Source organism: Moschus berezovskii, chromosome 27 (genome assembly GCF_049115385.1).
Source record: "Moschus berezovskii isolate FMDL1 chromosome 27, NW_MosBer_1.0, whole genome shotgun sequence".
Taxonomy (NCBI): Eukaryota; Metazoa; Chordata; class Mammalia; order Artiodactyla; family Moschidae; genus Moschus; species Moschus berezovskii.
The window spans coordinates 13823167-13846172 of record NC_142486.1 but is presented as its reverse complement, the minus strand read 5'-3'; the positions used below and the strand labels follow the sequence as shown (position 1 = coordinate 13846172).

Sequence of the window (23006 nt, the reverse complement as noted above, 5' to 3'; positions counted from 1 at the left end):
TGACACAAAGTCCTGTGAGTTATTAGATGATGGTAGCCTGCAGTATCCATTAAGATGATCTTTTTTAGTTTTGTAAAACACAAAGTCCAGTTAGAGTAGCTTATCTTATTAAAGAGGCCTCCAGCAAAAGGGGTGGTGAGACAAGTTGCTGCCATTATAGTTTGCAGTCGTTTTGCGTTTTTAGTCCAGTAATTGATGTCCTTTGCTCAGTAGTGACACATTATTGAACTTTTAAGGATTCCTTTTAGATATCATATCAGCACTGGAGAGGGATTAAAGCAATGAAAGTCTGCTGTGTTTTAATCATTCTTTCCTAGCTTTGATCAAAGCTTCCCCACTTTTAACAACTTTGACTTTAGCCCCTTCTGGTTTTTCCATATGTCACTAAGCCAGATCATTACAAGCATTCGTTTGGCCTACATTCCTTTAAAAGTTCTGTCAGTTGAAGTCAACAGTATCCACTGAAAAGTAGCTTTCAGTGTCTACTGATACGACTGGGTAAAAAGAAAAATAGAGTTCCTGTCCGTCAAGGAAAGTTGTAAGGCCGACCCTGATAGATATAAAAAGCACATAAACCCCTTTGATGGTGAATTTTATGGCGTGTGAATTATGTGTCCGTTTTTAAAAGGGCATAGACTTTGAAACCAAAAAACACATAAATAACATTCTCGAGGTAAATATAAACTGTGCAATAGTTATAGGAAATTAATAATGGGAGAATTTAGTCAGGATTATTAAGGGGCGATTTCTTTCTTTCTCGAAATTCACTGAAGAGAGTGAATTATGAGACCTGTTGGCAGGGAGAACAGAGAGGCTTTGGAAAAAGTACAATCTGAGCTTTAAACATAACTGGCAAGAAACGTGGTAGATGATTACTTTGTGAAATGAGCCATTGAGTTTGAGAAAAGTGGGGAATGAGTGGTCCTGATGGGTGCAGATTGAGAAGGCAAAGACAAAAGTCTACAACGTGTATTTTTCTTCTGGGTTGTGCTCTTTTGTGAATATGTGGCTGCCCTTCTGCTAGCTCGGCTTTGCTGATGGCCCTCGGAGTAGGTCATTGTTTGTCCTTGCAAGGCTTGACTGTCAACCCACTCCTGCTCTCAGGGGCCTAGGCAAGGCCTTGGTGTGGCTCTGCTTCAGAGAAGATTTGTTCTTGTTCCTTAGAAAAGCCCATCAGCAAATTGATGATGGGAGGTGGCCCATCAACACAGGCCCCTGGAGAAGTCTTAGCGGCAGAGTTTTTGGAGAAGCTTCGGTCTGAGAGCTCCTTGTAGTTGAACTGAAAGTGTCAGACTTAAAGCTTGATCTTGTTTTATTTTCCACTGAAACACCTGTTTGAAGAGAGACCAGTTTTAAGTAATCAAATGTTTTCAGTTCATTGGGGATGGTGTCCAGTCATTAAAAAAAATAAGCAACTGATATTTTATTCTGTTACAATGTTGTGCGTGCTCAGTCCTGTCTGACTGTTTGTCACCCCATGGGCTTAGTTTATCAGGTCTCTCTGTCCATGGGATTTCCCAGGCAAGAAGACTGGAGTGGGTTGCCATTTCCTTCTCCAAAGGGGGTCTTCCTGACCCAGGGATTGAACTTGCATCTCCTGCATTGAAAGTGAAAGTGAAAGTCTCTCAGTTGTGTCCAACTCTTTGCGACCCCATGAACTGTACAGCCCATGGAATTCTCCAGGCCAGAATACTAGAGTGGGTAGTCTGTCCCTCCTCCAGGGGATCTTCCCAACCCAGGGATCGAACCCAGGTCCCCCGCATTGCAGGCGGATTCTTTACCAGCTGAGCCACAAGGGAAGCCCAAAAATACTGGCGTGGGTAGACTGTCCCTTCTCCAGATTATTTTCCCAACCCAGGAATTGAACCAGGGTCTCCTGCATTGCAGGCAGATTCTTTACCAACTGAGCTATGAGGGAAGCCCACCAGCTGAGCCACCAGTGAAACAAATCATACCTTCAATTTCTGGGAGAAGTAGAAGCCTCTAGACCCAGTGACATGTTTAAGCACTGCATCTATTACAGATTGTAAGTTTAGCCTTGTGAAGGGCCTGACTTATGCGTAATTTTCTTCTGTTGTTGTGTTTTTTTTTAAATTTTGAATTACCAAGGGACCTCAAACCAGTTACCCAGCTCTACGTCAGTGTGGACGCTAGCACCAAAGACAGCCTGAAGAAAATCGACCGTCCTCTCTTCAAGGATTTCTGGCAAAGATTCCTCGATAGTTTAAAAGCCTTGGCTGCAAAGGTAAGAGTTATGACATCTTTAAAAAAAAAATGGAGAGGTTTCTCTTTTCTTTCTAAAAAAGACTAAAATCTACAACTTTTTTTTAGACTTCCATTATTATTCAGTAAATATTTATTTGTCGACTTCCTCTTGAGTTTCTAGCACTGTGCCTTATATATTATATGTCTTTCATGTATTTAGAGAGAGGGATGCATACCCCCAAAGCTAATTAAACACAGTTAAGCTGCAGTATGTAGCAACCCTAGAATATGTTTAAATATGAAATTAGTTTTCCTGAATTTCTAGAACAAAATTACCTACCCAGTAAGGAACTCAACCCCAAAGCATCCAAATTTGATGTCTTTTCCTGCAAACCTTTGCCCCTTCTTAAGTCTCCCTATTCTTTTAGACCTAAAGTACTGGTTCTTCTCCATTGGCCCACTGTCAGTATTTGATATTTTCTGTTAGTTCTACCTTAAAAAAAAAATTAATTAAAAAATTTTTTTGGCTGTGTTGGGTCTTCGTGTGTGCATGGGCTCTCTTAATTGCTATGTGCGGGCTCAGTTGTTCCAGGGCATATGGGATCTTAGTTCCCCTACCTGGGATCAAACCTGTGTCCTCTTCATTGGAATGCGGAATCTTAACCACTGGACCACCAGGGAAGTCCCTCTCTCTGCCTCGTCTTGTTTTGTAGCCATTTTCCCCTTTCTCGTTCTCTTTGCTTCTGCCCTGCCGTTCCTCATGCTCTATCCAGATCTGATATTGATGACCACTGTAGGAGCTTAAAAAATGAGTTTCTTATTCCTAGTGGGATTCGAGAATCTGCATTTTAAACATCTCGGGGGACTTTTGATGTAGCCGAAGATGGGAGTCAGTGTCCCAGAAAACCTGCCCTTCCCTCTTTTGCCCTTCCTGCCCCATGGCTGTGTGGCTGCAGTGGACATTTCCAGGCTCATCGTTCACCATATTCCCCAGGAATGCTGCACATCTCTGCTCATCTTGCCATTTCTGCAGGTGTGCCCAGCACTTTTCTTGAGAGCCCAGTCTGTCCTTTCTTTCCATTTCTTTGACTTGCAGAAATTCTGTGCAACCTTCAGGTCTCAGCTTCCTTACTACCCTGCTATAAAGCCTTCTCCAGTTGCAGATAGCTGCCCCGTCTCCCTTCCTAAGTTTCATATCTGTAAATACACTTCATTTCCTCTGTTTTATCCTAGCTTCCCTCTCCCGAACTGGATTCCTCACTCATATCTGAATTTTATCTAATATAGCACACTTTATGGTATTTGTGTGCTATGCTTAGTCATTCAGTCGTGTCCGATTCTTTGTGACCCCATGGACTATAGCCTGCCAGGCTCCTCTGTCAATGGGGATTCCCCAGGCAAGAATACTGGAGTGGGTTGCCATGTCCTCCTCCAGGGAATCTTCCCAACCCAGGTATCAAACCCAGGTCTCCTGCATTGCAGGCGATTCTTTACCATCTGAGTCACCAGGGTATTTGACAAATGTTTATTAAAAGAATGAATGAGACTCACCAGAGCTCTGTAGTGGTAAGAGGTACTGTATACATTTTTTTTATTTTTCAGCTGATCACATTCCATACTCACTCCTATCCCCCCTGCCCAATTTTATGCTTGAGAAATTAAATCAGTGCCTGTTTTGGTGAATAACACTGACATTATATAAGACATGAAAAATAGGCATTAGTTTCTGATCCATCTTGGATTATTTATAAAACTAGCAAGTCAACATCTGGCTTGGTTGCTCAATTCTCTTTGGCTGTGGACTATACCTTCAGGTATATCCTCTTTGCTTATTGCTGAGACAGGAGATACAGCACATAAAAATCAGAATGGGTTTAAATGGAAGCAAACGGCAGGCTTGGCAATATCAAACACATATGATACACACAACTGTATAAAATAGATAACTAATAAGGGCCTACTGTATAGTGTAAGGAACTACTCAGTATTCTCGAATGGCCTAAATGCAAGAAGAATCTGAAAAAGAGTGGAATATTTATATGTGTAACTACCTGACTACTTTGCTGTACACCTGCAACTTACACAGCATTGTAAGTCAACTGTACTCCAGTAAAAATGAAAAAAATATCAAGCACATATGAGATTGTTATCCAGGCCTATCTGAGTCAGAGTGTGGAAGATGACAAATAGGTATTAGCAGACTGGCTCAGTAGTCTCCTTTTTCCCTTTTGGCCAAAAGTTTCCACAAATGCATTCTTTAATTATTTGTTGACGTATCCTGATTTACAGCATTGTGCTCATTTCTGCAGTTCAGCGAAGTGACTCAGTTATATATGTATATATTTAATATTCTTTTCCATTATGATTTGTCCTGGGAGATTGGGTATCGTTCCCTGTGCTATACAGTAGGCCCTGTTGTTTATCCACTCTAAATGTCATAGTTTGCATCTACTAACCTCAAACTCCCAATCCATCCCTCTCTCCCTCACCTGCTTGGCAACTACATGTCTGTTCTCCATGAGTCTTGTTTCTGTTTTGTAGAAAGGTTTATTTGTGTCCTATTGTAGATTCCATATGTCAGTGATATCATAAGGTATTTGTCTGTTTCTGACTTACTTTACTTAGTAAGACAGTTGTATCTACATTGCTGCAAACAGCACTGTTTCTTTTTTTTAATGACTGAGTGGTATTACATGGTATATACGATCCACATCTTTTGGAAGAACCTGCAGATGTCTTTGACCCAGTATGGAAATTCAGCAAAAGTACAGAAGGCAGCTCCTGCTTCAAAGCAATACAAAATGAATTCTTATCTTGAAGTTACAAGCCTTTGAATGTCCAATTGAATTGTAAGTAGTCTGGATTGACTCATTGTTAGCCATGTAGTAACTTAAAGTTCTACAATATTTTCTAACCCATGAGCTTCTTACATATAACATCGTATGGCAAGCCACTCCAGTACTTTTGCCTAGAAAATCCCATGGATGGAGGAGCCTGCTAGGCTGCAGTCCATGGGGTCGCTAAGGGTCAGACACGACTGAGCGACTTCACTTTCCCTTTTCACTTTCACACATTGGAGAAGGAAATGGCAACCCACTCCAGTGTTCTTGCCTGGAGAATCCCAGGGACGGGGGAGCCTGGTGGGCTTCCGTCTATGGGGTCACACAGAGTCGGACACGACTGACATGACTTAGCAGCAGCAGCAGCTGTAGTTGGAAAAGTTTTCTTGGGCTCTTTAAACTAGCTGCCTGCAGTTTAGGATAATTGCTTTCTAAGCATTTTGTAGCAATTAGTTTATGTTTCTCATTCTTCTATTGTTTATATTGTCATTTAGGAAAGATCTGTGGCAGGAAGCTTCTGTCAAAATAAAAAGTTTTCTTTAACTCAAGCTATGTTATTTCCTTTTGAATATCTGATATGATTGGTACATTAGATAATTATCAAGAAAAGTCAACTTTACTGCTGTTTAATACTAGAAAATAAGACATTTATGTTATGGCTATACTTTTTCACTAGGGCCAAATATATGATTACTATACTCTAGTATCATTTGAGTTTTTAAATGAAAAGTTTATAATAAAAGTGATACTTCAGTTAGAACACCCATAGTATTATCTCCTGTTATTTGTTTGAGCATTTAATATACCTGAGCAAGGAAAAGCATTTGAAGAATTTCTTGAACTTTATAAATAGAAATCTGATTTTTCCCAAGTTTTTCAGCCTACGTGAGCTTGTACCACCCAAAGTAGAAGGTAGCATATTTTGTTTTATTACTCTTGGCAAGTATAATGTTTACATTTCAAGATTTTTATCCTTTGTCAAAATGTTCCTTTTCAAATATGAGGGGAGAAATTTATTGGTATTTGAGTATGTAGGGCTAAAAAGCAATTTTGTCAAGATAACACAGCATAAAATGTGTTAGCTTCAGTTTCTGGACACGGCAGCTACTTGTCAAAGTCTTTTTTTTTTTTAAAAAAAAGAGAAATTCATTTTGTGCAAGACAGCACTGCCTACCTTTGGCAGTAGGCTTTTCATCAGCAGTGTGACCAGTTGTGTTTCTGCTGGTACATTATTATGCCAAGGTGAAGATCCAGTAGGAAATGAAAGTAATTAATCTTTCCCCATGTTTGAGCAATAATATTGATATTCTTGAAACCTCATGTTTGAAAGACAGAAATAATTCCCCACGTTACACATTCTTGGATGTCCAAAATGAACATTGGTTCTATGGATATGAGTATGCATTGAGCTGATGTTTTTGGAGTAATGTCTTACTGTTAAGAAGGGCTTGCGTGCACGCTTGCTTAGTCACTCAGTTGTGTCCGACTCTTTGTGACCCCATGGACTGAGCCAGTCTTCTCTATCCATGTGGATCGTCCAGGCAAGAATACTGGAGTGGGTTGCCATGACCTCCTCCAGGGGATCTTCCCAACCCAGGGATCAAATCCAGGTCTCCCGCATTGCTGGTGGATTTTTAACGTCTGAGCTACCAGGGAAACTGTACATTAATGAGATGGTTCTGTATCTAATATTTAAATAAACCGAAGTATTCATGTGGCCTACAACTGGCAGATTTTAAAAAACTAACATTTGATATTTGTCCTTATCTGATTATAAAACTATTACATGTTGATTATAGAAAGGTGGGGGAAGTAAAGAGAAAAGAAGTTACCCATAATTCCGGGACTTTGAGACAACTCCTACTGAGATTGTGAAGTAGTTCTCCTGTCATCCTTTGGGGGAGGGTGTTTTGTTTTGCATATATGATTCAACTTTGTATGTTGCTCTTTGCTGTTAACACTGGGTCATGAGCATTTTTCCATGCTAATAAAAATTCTTTTTGACCTTCAGGTTAAAGCCAGTATAGTTTTTCATCAGTAACAGTGTGAAACAGTAGAAAATATATATATAAGCTCTGCCCCTAGTTCCTGGCACAGAGCTCCTAAAGCCCTTGTAGTTTTCTAAGTGGTAAGAACACTGGAAGCATCTTTTGTTCTCATAAGGCAACTTTGGGTGGGCTCCTGGATGGATCCTGTTTGAGGGCTGGTCAGCAGAGTGACTAAACCATAATGAGAAGCTTGGAATTATCAGCACTCCCCACCACACACATACACACGGGCTAGACATGAAGTTAATGATTGATCGTGCCTACAAGAAGAAGCCTCTATAAAAATCCCACTCGGGGGTTTGGGAAGCTTCCAGGTTGTTGAACACAACCACAAATCGGGAGGGTGATGTGCCCCCATCTCCATGGGGACAGAAGTGCCTGTGCTCAGGACCCTCCCAGGACCATGCGTTATGTGTCTGTTTATCTGTATCATTTAATAAACTGGTGAATGTAGGTCAGTGTTTCCCTGAGTTCTCTGAGCTGCTCTAGCAGATTAATCAAACCAGAGGAGGGGGCCCTGGGAACCTCTGATTTAGAGCCCATCAGCCAGGAGCACAGGCGACAGCCTAGTCTTGGGACTGGCCTCTGAAGTAGGTGTAATGTCAAAAGTGAGTTAATTGCTGGGACACCCAGCTCATGCTGCAGAGAATAATTTGGTGGGGGAAAATCCCTCACACATGTGACCAGAAGTGTCAAAAGTGATGTGTTGTGTGTGAATGGTAAAGTAAACTGGTAAACTCAGGGGAGGGAAGCCTGGGTTTTACCCTCCTCGCTTAGTTTCCTGCTGTTGGCCAGTATCAGGGTCCCACCAGAGTGCGTACCAGGCTGCTTCTTTGTATTGTGGGGGCCTGAGTGTAGATCAGGTTCCTCTCCTGAGCACATCTGGGAGGGAGCCTTGTGTCTCTGCTGCTCTCCAGTTGCAACAGGAACATTTCGTTACTTTCTAACATTTCTAAAGTCATATGCAGCTCGAGATGGCATGTCATATTCAGTTGGTAGCATTGTTATTTTCATAGAGGAGAGACATAAAATAATGGTACGTAAAATAATCATGTGTCTTACAATGTAGAATATCTTGTGTGTGTGAGTCGCTCAGTTGTGTCTGACTGTTTATGGCTCCCTGGACTGTAACCTGCCAGTGTCCTCTGTCCATGGGATTCTCCAGGCAAGAATACTGGAGTGGGTTGCCATTTCCTCCTCCAGGGGATCTTCCCGACCCAGGGATCGAACCCGGGTCTCCTGCATTGCAGGCAGATTCTTTACCATCTGAGCCACCAGTTAAATAGCATTCTTCTTCCCTCCTCCATTTTAGAATAAACTAATCTCTTCTCTATCATTCTGACTAATTTCCCTGCTTGTTGACCTCTTATGGTTTATTTCTGCCTCCCTTCATTGATGCCAAAGTCTTCTCTTGAGCCTCAGTCCATCTGGCTATAGTCTGGATATCTGTTTCTTATTATTATCTTTTCTTAGACTTTATCTTGCCCTTTACGTTTATCTAACCAGTGTATGGCTCAGAGGTTAAAGCGTCTGCCTACAATGCGGGAGACCCGGGTTCGATCCCTGGGTCGGGAAGATCCCCTGGAGAAGGAAACGGTAACCCACTCCAGTATTCTTGCCTGGAGAATCCCATGGACGGAGAAGCCTGGTAGGCTACAGTCCACGGGGTCGCAAAGAGTCGGACACGACTGAGCGACGGAACGGAACCAGTGTATATCTCTCTGTAGGCATAGATCTCCCAGGGTGTTGATCCCATCCAGCCTTGACTTAGTGCCATTTCACCCTCTTCTGCTTGGCTAAGAGGGTATTCTGGTTTTAGCCACTCTAGAAATCAGACCAAGACTGATTTGATTTCAGACCAAGAGATTTGATTTGGTCTCTCCCATGTTGTTTTGTTGTTGTCTAGTGGCTAAGTCATGTCCAACTCTTTTATGACTCCATGGACTGTAGCTGCCAGGCTCCTCTGTCCATGGGATTTCCTAGGCAAAAATACTAAAGTGGGTTGCCATTTCCTCTTCCAGGGGATCTTCCCAACCCAGGTGTTGAAATTGAGGCTCCTACCATGTCTCCTGGATTGCAGGCAGATTCTTTACCACTGAAAATAAAAGTGAAAGTAAAGCTCCCTCATTTGTGTCTGACTCTTTGCGACCCCATGAACTGTACAGTCCATGGAATTCTCCAGGCCAGAATACTAGAGTGGGTAGCCTTTCCCTTCTCCAGGGGATCTTCCCAACCCAGTGATTGAACCCAGGTCTCCCTCATTGCAGGCAGATTCTTTACCAGCCGAGCCACAAGGGAATCCCTTTACCACTGAGCCAGTGGGGAAATCTACAAACTGGTTGACTCTCCTCAGTCCTGAGAAATTCCCTAGTGAATAGAGAATAGATTTTCTCCAGACCTGACTTCTGCATAAGCTTATTACGGAAGGATGAGCATGTTGCATCTTAGATTCATGTTGAGTCATCAAGTGATGTCTTATAGCTAAGTAGATAGTTGCTTAGATGACTTGGAGACTCAGAAGAATGTTGGAGTGTGAATATGTAGGTTTAGAAGTCATCTCTGTAGCAGTAGATTGCAGGTGAAGGCAAGAAGGTGGATGGAATTATCTAAGAAATGTCTAAAGAGGGCCAAAGAAGGAGCCTTAGGGAAGACAAATTTTGAAGCTTTCAAGATGAGGAGCATATGTGGAGAATGAGTCTGGTGTGGTACATAGTGAGTTTGATAACTGTTTTTACAATCCCATGCTAGTATGGTGTATTACATACAATTCAAAAGAAATTGAGTTTTCATGAAGTTACTGAGGGACGGTTAAGGGGTAATGAAAAAGGAACTGGGTTTACCAGTTGACCTCTTAACAACTGTGTCAAAAAGTGGAATATAGTGTTTGCATAGAAGCCATTATGTAATGGGTCGAGTGGAAGAATGGAAGTCGAAAGAGCGAACAATAGATATTAATATGGTGAATAGTAACTTTTTCAGCCCAGAGCAATAATACTGTTTAATGAAGAAATTAAAGGCATTTCCTTTTATCAGGTTAAAATTAGATAAGCATATCTACTAAAAACAAATTAGAAAATAAATATCCCCATCAGTTCAGTTCAGTTCAGTCGCTCAGTCGTGTCCAGCTCTTTGCGACCCCATGAATCACAGCACGCCAGGCCTCCCTGTCCATCACCAACTCCCGCAGTTCACTCAAACTCATATCCATTGAGTCGGTGACACCATCCAGCCATCTCATTCTCCGTCGTCCCCGTCTCCTCCCACCCCCAATCCCTCCCAGCATCAGACTGTTTTCCAGTGAGTCAACTCGTCGCATGAGGTGGCCAAAGTATTGGAGTTTCAGCTTTAGCATCAGTCCTTCCAATGAACACCCAGGACTGATCTCCTTTAGAATGGACTGGTTGGATCTCCTTGCAGTCCAAGGGACTCTCAAGAGTCTTCTCCAGCACCACAGTTCAAAAGCATCAATTCTTCGGCTGTCAGCTTTCTTCACAGTCCAACTCTCACATCCATACATGACCACGGGAAATACCATAGCCTTGACTAGACGGACCTTTGTTGGCAAAGTAATGTCTCTGCTTTTTAATATGCTGTCTAGGCTGGTCATAGATGACTTGTATGCCACCAGAATTCAAAGACAAAAGCGCTATTACTATGATGCTGTTTTTCTTCCAGAGCTTTCATTCATGTGTATATAAGTATGTGTATGTTTTACTTATAAAATGAGATTGTTACATATTTTTGCAACTGTACTTTTTATTTAACATATCTTGAAAACTCTGTGGTCATCTATCACCATAGATTAATTTTGCCTGTTCTTGAACTTTTGTTTCTTATTTGACTATTTTTTTAACTTTATACAAATAGAACCATTTTTATGTTTTATTGTGTCTTTTTCTCTCCTCGGCATCATGTTTGAGATATCTCTATGATGTTATAGGTAACAGTTCATTCATTTTTACTGCCCTACAGAATATGACTATACAACAGATTTTTTAGTGTTTCTACCTCTGGTGGACAGTTATTTTATGGTTTTGACTGTTATGGATAATTTTTTAGGACATTCTTGTCTTTATGTAAATATTCATGCATTTCTATGGGTAAATATGGACACCAGATTTGTTAGATTACAGGATAAATGTATGTCCCACTTTAGTAGGTATTGCTAGTTTTCCAAATTAACTATGCAAATTTATACTTTCCCCTAACACTGGGGAGTAGGCAATGGCACCCCACTCCAGTACTCTTGCCTGGAGAATCCCATGGATGGAGGAGCCTGGTGGGCTGCAGTCCATGGGGTCGCTAAGAGTCGGACATGACTGAGCGCTTTCACTTTCACTTTTCACTTTCATGCATTGGAGAAGGAAATGGCAACCCACTCCAGTGTTCTTGCCTGGAGAATCCCAGGGATGGGGGAGCCTGGTGGGCTGCTGTCTGTGGGGTCACACAGAGTTGGACACGACTGAAGCAGCAGCAGCAACATTGTATGAGAGGGTCAGTTATTCTGTACTCTCTGACCTCCTCCCCACTTTTCAAAATTTAGCCATCATTGTTGATATATTTTGATAAGCAGAAGTTCTTCATTTTAACAAAGTCCAAATATCAATTTGTTGAAGTTTCATGGTTAGTGGTTTTCATGTTCTATTTATGAAATCTTTGCCTACCCCAAGGTCATGAAGAAATTTGCTAATTTTTTTAGGAAGAGCTTTATTAGTTTTTCTTTCACATTTGGAACTATGAATCATCTCAAATTAATTTTTTTAAGATAATTTGAGGAGGGTTTATTTACTAAGGGCTTAATTATGCAAGTGTGTGGGAGGAATAGGGGGATCGGGGGAGAGTGCCAAGAATCCTGGGGCGAGCAGCACCAGAACATTACCGTCCCAGGAGTCAAAGGGACAAGTGGGAGGAGAGACTACTGAAACCTGGGAGGAGGGGAGAGTACTGTAGAGCAGGTCATCTGGAGAAGGTAGTGATGTTCTGTCCCGGGCCGCAGCCACAGCCTTACACGGAGAGAAGAGGCCCTTTCTCCTCCCTTCTCAACTGATGCTCCCACTGGCCAGAGCCCAAAGGAAGGACTGGGTCGGCTGGGAACTGGTTCCTCTTGAGGGGGATTACCTGATCTGGGGAGGCCTCTCTAGACCAAAGTACAGCCCAGAGGAAGGAGTAAGTAGTTTCGTAGTAGAGCGCAGCCCTGTGCAGCCCTTAGCATACAACTATTGGTGTGCGCCATCACCCTGCATCCCATTACTAGGCAGTGGTTACCAAGGAACCATTAGTGGTCCTGCTTAGCCATTGGTCGGAACCACAATGAGCCCCGCCCCCAGGCAACCAACTATCAAGGAACCACTGTTAGTGGGCTATTCAGCCAGAGGTCAGAGGAATGGTGGTCCTCAGACAGAGAGTGAGATAAGAGGCGAATCCCAGCCTTCTCCCTGGGGTCCTCCAGCTCACCCGGCCTTGGGTCAGTGGGTGAGCTGGGGGCCCAGGAAACAGGCTGGGGGCTGTGTCCTGCAGGGCTCCAGAGCCCTCGTCAAGACCACCCAACTGGCCAGACCCAGGCCTTGAGGTGGTGGTGACTCTCCCCCATCTCCATCTCTGTGACCTCATAGCAGCGGCCGTCTGCATAAGATGCAGTGTGTGTGACTTGGCCCCCGCTGTTCGGGTGACCTGAGGAACCTGGGGGCCAGTTGGGTCCTGAGTGCTTGGATCCCTCAGTGTTGACAGCTGGACCTCAGAGCGTGAACGTTGTGCCTTGGGACCTGGTTCTTTTTTGTCAGAACAGAGAATAACATTTCTTTGGTGGAATATACAGCAACATTGTTAGCTGACCATGACCTGCCTGACCCGAAGAACAAAGGATCTGATACCTAGACTTACAACAACTAACCATGCCCCTCTCCCACCTTTGCTAGAAATGGGCTTTGCTGAGAGCTTTGGGGAGTTTGGGCTTTTTAAGGCATGAGCCTGCCTCCTTGCAGGGCCTTCTGTAAACCTTTTTCCTTTTTCTGCTCCAAACTCTGACATTTTGGTATTGTTCAGCCCCACTGTGCGATGGGCATGTGGACTTGACTTTTGGTAACAGTTGGGGTTGCTGCTTGGACACGGCAGGTATGAGCTCAGTCTCCCAAGGCCCACGTGCTGGTTGTTGCAGGCCCCTCCCCACTGAAGAGCGGTCACAGCTGAAGTCTCCTCCTGTCCCCATGGTGCAAGGTCAGGGTAGGGGCTCCCACAAAACCACCCATGATGTTGGGGGCAGGGAGGGTGCTGGATTCTCTTTTCCTATTGGAGCACCCAGAGACTCGGGAAGTGGTGCTGCCCTGGCCTGGAGGAGGGGCGGTGTGGTCATCACGCTGCTGTTTCTCCTACCTTCCATTGCAGTCTGTCGTGGCCTCCGTGGTTCTGATGTGCTTCAGCCTCACCTTCCCCTTTCCAGAATTCTCTCCATGGTGCCTTGTTTTTGAAGAGTTGTTAGTCGTCCTCTGAGAGGGAAAGAAGTCAGGAACAGTCTGTGTCACCCTCTTGTTAATGTCACTCTCAAATATATTTTTATATATGGTATGAGATAGCAGGTTGGGGTTAATTTAAAACTTTTTAAAATTGGTTCTCTATGTCCATCTTCTAGCTTTTGCCTTCAAGATCTAGTCCTCTTGCTCTTTGTGAATTCTGCCCTTAGTGACGTGCTTAAAAAGTCTTCCCCAACCCATCCTGGGTTATAAAACTATTTATGTATATTTTCCTGCTCTTTGATGGGCTGATTTTAAAAATCTTGACTCTTTAATCCAATTGGGATGCAATTTCATATTTACTTTTATTTAGTTACCCGGTATCATTTATTGAATTATCTATTTCTCATGCACTGATTTGATATGCTTATTGTATCTTGAAATTTATATCAGTGCCAGTTCATTCCAAGGAGATGCTGTATGTGTGGATTTTGACCTTTCTTTCCCCATTAACAGTGTGTCACAGACGTTTTCCCACAGTAGTACATAGAACACTTCAGCACCATTCTTATTGTCTGGGTGATATCTCATCCTGTGCATCTCATAATTTAATTTGCAGGTCTTGTCTTTGCCTTCTTTCCCTGTCTCCTTCCTCCTCCCCGTCCACAGTCTATATCCAGCACTTATATGCCAGCCGTGCCTTATGCTATCTTGTAACAGGCCATCATTGTGCTTGCATGGTAGGTTGTGACTGCTTAGTTAATTGTCTTTCTTCTTGTGAACTGAAAGTTCCTTTAGACAAGGCACGGTGTACGTCATGTCATTTTTGCTCATTGTTGTTTTCCCAGCTTCTATCGCAGTGTGACACACAATTGCCACATGATAAATGTTTGGTAAATGAGCAATTAGATTTATCTCTCTTCCTCTTGGTGTATATTTCATTGTTAACGTGTCTCGTGTAGCAGTTAAAAGTTTGGGATTCTTAAATGAGACTGCTCATGCTGGAATCCTGTCTCTCTCACTTCCTGGCTAATATTGGTCAAGGGACTCAGTTTTCTCATCTGTGAAATGGGATTAGTAGCAGTGCTGACCTCCTAGGTCTAGAAAGAAACATGTCAAAACATCATGGGGTGCTTAGGTTTATACCCTCTCTCTCCAATGTTGTATGTGTGATTAAATATTTTGGAGATACAAAAGATTTAGTAAATAAGATGGTAAATCCCAGTATACCTACCAACTAGCTTAAGAAATAAAAATATAAATATGCTTTTTTAAGTTTTGCCAGTCTGATGTATATGACTTGATGTTTACCAATACTTGTCGTTTTATTTTCCATTCCTCTAATTAGTGGTTGAATATCTGGTTTGCCCTCTACTGCATGTAGACTTGGCTCTGACCCTGGTCTCCTTGCTCGAGTGGGCCAGGGCTGCAGCACGTGTTTAAGGTGGTGAAGGGTGGGAGAGGTTATTATCTGGATAGTTGGATGCTCTTGCAGTAGTGAACTCCTTCACTGTTTAAAGTCCATCCTGATATTCAACATAGATAGTACCACCTAGATAATACATGCATGGCCTGCCATGCTCTGGGGCCACAATGCTTGCATTTGAAAACTGGGTCCACGCCTTAGAGCTCTGTGATCTCCTTAGAGCTCTGTGAGCTCTGAATTTCAGTTCCTTTATCTGTAAAATGGGGATAAAGGAGCACTTAACCACATAATCTTGTTTTGAGGATTAAATGAATTACTGTGGAATGTATTTACTGGAATGACCTGTAAGATCAAATAAGACTTAATAAATGAAAACTTATTTATACGCTTCCAAAGTGGGTTAGTGAGAATTTATAACCTATATGTCATGCTGAGGACTTTGTCCTCAGTTTTAAAATATATATATTCTTTGAAATACAAATTATTCAGCTACTTAAACTTATATCTGTTTTGGGTATGAACATTTCAAAGTATTCTGAGTTTATCTGGTGTCTGCTTTGAATGTTTATTCTCAAGACCAGAAATTGTGTTTGTTTGAACTCTGAAACTCTAAGCAGGAGAACTTCATTGCAAGAGGGGGTTCTGAAAAGAATTTTGTTACAAATACCTGCAGTCTGTAATCTTCCCTGTTGCCTTACTTCATGTGTATTTATCTGCAGATCATTTTTATCTTGAATTTTAAAATGGAACAGATGTTTGTAATGCTTGAAGCAAGTATATATGGACACATGCATACAGTGTATGTTTATATATGTGTGTGTGCATATATATTTTTTGTGGTATCTCCCTATTTACTTACACACACATACATATATACAGTATGTATAAAATACACATTTTTATATTATATAAAATATACCTATATATTTTTTGCAGTATCTCCAAATAAAAAATGTAAATCCCCAAACACTAGAAACTGTAATGATCACCTTATGAAAAAAATTCTGTTCCCTCTTAGAAGTATCTTCATGAATCATCATTTTGCTTCATGATCTGTTACTGTTAGAGGGATAAGGTCCCTTATATTTGCTCATAAAAATACTAATCAAGCATCTTGTTTCTTTCCTTGAATTTTTCTCAGTTTTATAATGGTGTGTCTTAGGATAAGGATAGTTCTGAAAAAAAAAAAAAGATTTTTACATTAAGTTTTAAAATGAAGTTAATAAAGTGAACAGGCTTCCCTGATGGTCAGCGGTAAAGAATCTGCCTGCCAATACAGGAGACTTGGGTTCAATCCCTGGGTCAGGAAGATCCCCTTGGATAAGGAAACAGCAACCCACTCCCATATTCTTGCCTGGGAAATCCCATGGACAGTGGGGCCTGGAGGGCTACAGTCCATGGGGTTGCAAAAGAACTCAGATACGACTGAGTGACTAAACAACAACAGCAATAAAGTGAATAGTTAGTAAAGTTTAAAAAGTACTGAGTTTAATGAAAATGCTACTACACAATCATTAAGAAAAAGCCCAATAAAACAATGGGAACATAAGCCAAAGATTGATGTTGTTGTTCAGTTGCTCAGTTGTATTTGACTCCTTGAGTCCCCATGGACTGCAGCACGCCAGGCTTCCCTGTCCTTCACAGTCTCCCAGAGTTTGCTCAGCCTCATGTCCATTGAGTCCAAAGATAAAAACCCATAACAGAACATGAACTACAAATGCTTTTAAATGCAAATGAAAATAACAGTGAGGAAACAAGGACTCCTATATCTCTCGTGAGAATGTAAATTGGTACAACCTCATTTTTGAAGGATACTTTTATGCTGTCTATTAAAATAAAAAGAAAGGCAATGCCAAAGAATGCTCAAACTACCGCACAATTGCACTCATCTCACACGCTAGTAAAGTCATGCTCAAAATTCTCCAAGCCAGGCTTCAGCAGTATGTAAACCGTGAACTCCCAGATGTTCAAGCAGGTTTTAGAAAAGGCAGAGGCACCAGAGATCAAATTGCCAACATCCGCTGGATCATGGAGAAAGCAAGAGAGTTTCAGAAAAACATCTATTTCTGCTTCATTGACTATGCCAAAGCGTTTGACTGTGTGGATCACAATAAACTGTGGAACATTCTGAAAGAGATGGGAATCCCAGACCACCTGACCTGCCTCTTGAGAAACCTGTATGCAGGTCAGGAAGCAACAGTTAGAACTGGACATGGAACAACAGACTGGTTCCAAATAGGAAAAGGTGTACGTCAAGGTTGTATCTTGTCACCTTGCTTATTTAACTTATATGCAGAGTACATCATAAGGAACACTGGGCTGGAAGAAGCACAAGCTGGAATCAAGATTGCCGGGAGAAATATCAATAACCTCAGATATGCAGATGACACTACCCTTATGGCAGAAAGTGAGGAGGAACTCAAAAGCCTCTTGATGAAAGTGAAAGAGGAGAGTGAAAAGGTTGGCTTGAAGCTCAACATTCAGAAAACAAAGATCATGGCATCTGGTCCCATCACGTCATGGGAAAATAGATGGAAAAATAGTGGAAACAGTGTCAGACTTTATTTTTTTGGGCTCCAAACACACTGCAGATGCTGATTGCAGCCATGAAATTAAAAGACGCTTGCTCCTTGGAAGGAAAGTTATGACCAACCTTGATAGTATATTAAAAAGCAGAGACATTACTTTGCCAACCAAGGTCCGTCTAGTCAAGGCAATGGTTTTTCCCGTGGTCATGTATGGATGTGAGAGTTGGACTGTGAAGAAAGCTGATCGCCGAAGAATTGATGCTTTTGAACTGTGGTGTTGGAGAAGACTCTTGAGAGTCCCTTATATTGCAAGGAGATCCAACCAGTCCATTCTAAAGGAGATCAATCCTGGATGTTCATTGGAGGGACTGATGCTAAAGCTGAAACTGCAATACTTTGGCCACCTCATGCGACGAGTTGACTCACTGGAAAAGATTCTGATGCTGGGAAAGGTTGGGGGCGGGAGGAGAAGGGGACGACGGAGAATGAGATGGCTGGATGGCATCACCGACTCTGTGGACATGAGTTTGAGTGAACTCCGGGAGTTGGTGATGGACAGGGAGGCCTGGCGTGCTGTGATTCATGGGGTCGCGGAGAGTCGGACACAACTGAGCGACTGAACTGAACTGAAAATAAAAAGTACGTATGCCTTTTGAGTGAGCAGTTCCTATTGAGTAATTTACCCTGAGACAGACTTCCATCCAGACAAAGTAAGCAAAGTGAGATATATACAAGATTATTCATAGTCACAAATGGTTGGAAGCAAACTAAATATCCATCAGTAGAGAGCCGGTTGAATAAATTATGGTACGTCTGTACCTTTGGATTCTTTTTAACTTGAGTGTCTAGTGGTAGAGGGATCTCTCTGGCTGTTTTCCTCTTTGTACCTTTTCAGAGTGTTGTGTGTTCTGTTGTGTTGTGTGTTCTCAGTCATGTCTGACTTGTTGCAACCCTATGGACTATAGCCCCCCAGGTTTCTCTGTCCATGGGATTCTCTAGGCTAGAATCGTGGAGTGAGTTGCTATTTCCTTCTCCAGGGGATTTTCCCAGTGCAGGGCTAGAACCCGTGTCTCTTACATCTGCCTTGGAAGGCAAATTCTTAACTTCTGTACCACCTGGGAAGCCCTTTCAGAGTGTTCTTAATTTTAAAAAGGATAACTATCAGAAGCTGCCCCAAGCAGATACTTTTTTCTAGGGAAAAGAATTGTAAAAATTGTTTTATATTCTTCTTTCTAGTAAGTAGTAACAGTCATTATTGAAGCTTGAGTAAAGCAGAGAAGGTGGTATAGAAGCTAAGAAGCCCCTAGCAGAGAACAAAAATTTGATTGAAGTCAGATCATGGTGAGTTACAGAAAGGGGGTATGTTAATTGTCTCATGTACAAACATTTTCACTTTGAGCTCTTATTTCATCAACATTACACACATTTGTTTTTCCTAAATATTCTAACCAGCACATAATATAATTTCCCAAGACTTAACACTAGTAATTAGTCATCTTAAACATATTATTTGATCGTCATTTGATATAATGTTTACTAAAAAGCATTGACTTTGCTTTCATGCTCCATCTCCTCTTATTTGTGCGTGTGTGTTTTCCACCCTTTAGAAGCTTTCAGGCAGTGATTGTAGTTAGTGTTTTGTCAAAGTGTTTGATTAGAACTTCATGGGGGATCTTCCTAGTTCTTGGAAAGTAAGTATAGTGGACATATATGACTCCACTGTGTCACTGTACCAGCTCCGTGACCTTGGTGGAGCCACTCAACCTCTGTAAAGCCTTTGCTTCCTCACCAGTTCAGCAGCATTAAAACAGTTCCTGACTCACCAGATTGGGTTGAGGGGTTAAATGATATAACACAAGTAAAACTCTTAGTACATTGCTTGGCACATGGGCTCAGTAATGTTAGTGGTATAGATGATTAATAAAATTAGTTCTAATCTAAGGAGTGCTCCTTTGCCTCTTGGAATAATTTTTGGTTACAAATTGATTCTTAACACTTGGGAGAGTTTGTTTTTACTGCATTCATTTCAGCCAGCTCTCACTTGGAGCTTATTATGTTTCAAGTCCTGTGCAAGGCCCCGGATGTGGTCCAAGCCCTAGGGGAACCACAGTCTTCTGGGGACAAATACAGGCATACCTCGATTCATTGCACTTCACTTTGTTGTGCTTTGCGGATAGTGTGTTTTTTTACAAATTGAAGGTTTGTGGCAACCGTGTATCAAGCAAGTCTATTGGCAGCATTTTTTCAACAGCATTTGCTCACTTTGTGTTTCTTTGTCACATTTTGGTAACTCTGGCAATGTTTCATATTTTTTCATTACTAGTATATTTGTTATGGTGATCTGTGATCAGTAATCTTTGATGTTACTACTACAGCTACCTGAAAACTCACATGATAGCGTTTTTTTAACAATGAAGCTCTTTTTTGATAAAGTTATGTTCATTTTTTTAAGCCATGATACTGTGCACAATTAATAGACTATAGGATTGTGTAAACATTACTCTTCTATGCACTGAGAAACCAAAGAATTCATGAGACTCGCTCTTTTGTGATATTAGCTTTATTGCAATGGTCTGGAACTAAGCCTGCAGTACCTCTGAGGTCTACCTTTAGGCACATAGACAGTTTCAGCACGTGGAGACAAATGCTGGGGAAGGAGTATGCACAGGGTCAGGAGAGACACTGGGATCAGAGTTGGGAAGGATCTGTATTATTCAAAAAATAAGAAATGGTCAGGGGGCTTCCCTGGTGGCTCAGTGGTAAAGAATCTGCCTGCCAGTTCGGGAGACATGGGTTCGATCCCTGGTCTGGGACGATCCCGCATGCCTCAGAGCAACTAAGCCCGTGCGCCACAGCTATTGAGACTGTGCTCTAGAGTCCAGGAACTGCATCTGTTCAGCCCACGAGCTGAAGCTGCTGAAATCTTTGTGCCCTAGAGCCTGTGCTCCACAACAAGAGAAGCCACTGCAATGAGAAGCCTGTGCGCTGTGCTCCACAAGCCACAACTAGAGAAAAGCCCTTGCAGCAACAAAGACCCAGCTCAGCCAAAAATACATAAAATTACTAAAAAAAAAAAAAATTAGCCTTAAAGATCTAGTCCTCCACAGGTTAATAATGCCTAGCACATCAACAGAGTTTTAAAAAATCTGTTAAAGTAATTCTGTGGTTCTAAAAACACTTTATATGTCATTTAACTGAAGCTGGAAAAGTATATACTAATGAGCTACTTTTTTTGACTTACATTGAATAAGAACGTTATTAAGAGTTGCATAATTATGCAGGCTGCTGCTGCTGCTGCTAAGTCACTTCAGTCATGTCCAAGTCTGTGTGACCCCACAGATGGAAGCCCACCAGGCTGCCCCATCCCTGGGATTCTCCAGGCAAGAACACTGGAGTGGGTTGCCATTTCCTTCTCCAATGTGTGAAAGTGAAAAGTGAAAGTGAAGTCGCTCAGTCGTGTCCGACCCTTAGCGACCCTACGGACTGCAGCCTACCAGGCTCCTCCGTCCATGGGATTTTCTAGGCAATAGTACTGGAGTGGCTTGCCATTGCCTTCTCCGAATTATGCAGGCATGGGTGATAAAAATTTTCTATAATTTTATATGTCATGAATGTAACAGTGGATAATTTATCTAGTAGAAGTTTCGAGATCTTGATAGCCTGAACAACCAGGTCCATCCACAGAGTAGTATGTTTTGGGTGGATGACCTTCATGGCAAAAGTTTTTTTTTTTTTCCCATTTGAGGAGCTATCTTTTACATGAAGCTCACTGTGTATTAAAGTCAGCCCCAGGTAGGTTGTGCTTGAATAATAGTGAAAAACTGACATGCTATAGCTCAAAAAATGAGAAATGATTTTAAAGATCTAGTTATCCACAAGTGAAGAGGGTTTTATCCACCCTTTGACCTTCAGTTCATATTATCGGATCCACTGAAGGCTATAAGAAGAGACACCTCTTCTAAATACAGGCACACCCTGCAGACCACCTCCCTGTCAGTTGTTGGTTTCCACCTTTTTGTTTCTAAGACCCAAACACTTACAGTGTAGATGATTTTCAGTAGAGGGTTTTAAATTGATATTTATAAGGGCAGCAATGGCAACGTGCTCAGTTGTGTCTGGCTCTTTCCTGGCTCCCAGGACTGTAGCCCACCAGACTTCTCTGTCTGTGGGATTTTCCAGGCAAGAATACTGGAGTGGGTTGCCATTTCCTCCGCTAGGGGATCTTCCTGATACAAGGATGGAACTTGCATTTCCTCCATTGCCAGCGGATTCTTTACTGCTGAGCCACTGGGGAAGCCCTTACAAGGGCAAAATTTATACTTATTTTCCAAAATTTCATACAGTATTTAAAGCAAAATGATATGCAAGGAAAGTCTTGAATGACATCCCAAGTACAATTGGTAACATCAGAGTCAGGTGTAGATGATGGGAAAGCTCATCACATGGGCCGAGGGGTGCCAGCATGGAGGGAGGCCTTTACTGAGCAGTTGCTGTTTACCTTGTTTGTCTTCCATTGTTAAACTGAAAAGTAGTGTTTTACACATTTTACAGGCTAACGTAATAGTTGTTACATTTGTGGGCATTTTACCCTATTTTAGTTTCATGTTAAGAAAGGCTCTGAGCTGATCTGTAACACATTTTAATTTTTCCCATTTAAAATAATGGGAAATATGCTTCACTTAGCATTTTTATGCATGCTATTAGATTACAGGAACGGATTACTGCTCTTAGCTGGGAGATACTTGTGTTACTGTAGTTTTATCCTTTTTTGTTAATTAGTGATTATGATTCTTGAAATATATTGGATATGTGTTTCCTGTGGCCATTTTTTTTCTCTGAATGTCTTTTTGCTGCCCAATATATTTTAAATTGCATTTTCAAATTTACAGTTTTCAGGGAAGTACTTTATGTTCTTTTTTTGTTATCCTTAGAGTTCTTATTTAGGCATAAGTTTGAGTTTTTGGTAGCATAGCGTAATCATACTCTATGTATAACTTTATCTCCTTTGCAGCTTAAATATTTTTCTGTGCTATGATATAATCTTGTTCTGCTATTCACTGATAATGATGGATTGCCTTCCTCTAATATTTATCAGTTTTTCCTTGTATTTTTATTTTTATGATGGTTCCTTATGTGTGCATAAAATGTAATATACTGGATCATAAACAAATGTTTAAAAGATGTAAACTACACAAACTGCATTCAGTCATTCATTCAGCAAGTATATATTTTGGTAAATATTTTAAGAACTCTTCTAGACACTGAGGATCAGTGAATAAGACACTCAAGGTTCCTGTTCTCTGTTAGGAGAGAAGGAGAGACAGAAAACAAATGGATTAAAAAATTTTGCTATTTTTAGGCCACCAAATATAATGTGGTAAGAACAAAAGTTTAAATGAACAAGGCTCAATCACTTGATAATTCAGAGGAACTTTTAGTTTTCATTAGATGAAAGGAAATCAAGACTACAATTTCAGATATTTGTAGACTAGAGGAAGTCAGAATACTGCACG

At 41.5% G+C, this 23006-nt stretch overlaps 1 protein-coding gene across 1 annotated transcript in view; it reads left to right on the top strand.

The window, feature by feature from the left end:
* LOC129545594 (S-adenosyl-L-methionine-dependent tRNA 4-demethylwyosine synthase TYW1) overlaps positions 1–23006 on the top strand; it is a 154500-nt gene that overhangs the window by 77773 nt on the left and 53721 nt on the right. Inside the window, exon 13 of the mRNA XM_055409981.2 lies at positions 2110–2245. Within this exon, the coding sequence (XP_055265956.2) occupies positions 2110–2245 (136 nt within the window). The remainder of the gene's footprint in view (positions 1–2109; positions 2246–23006) is intronic.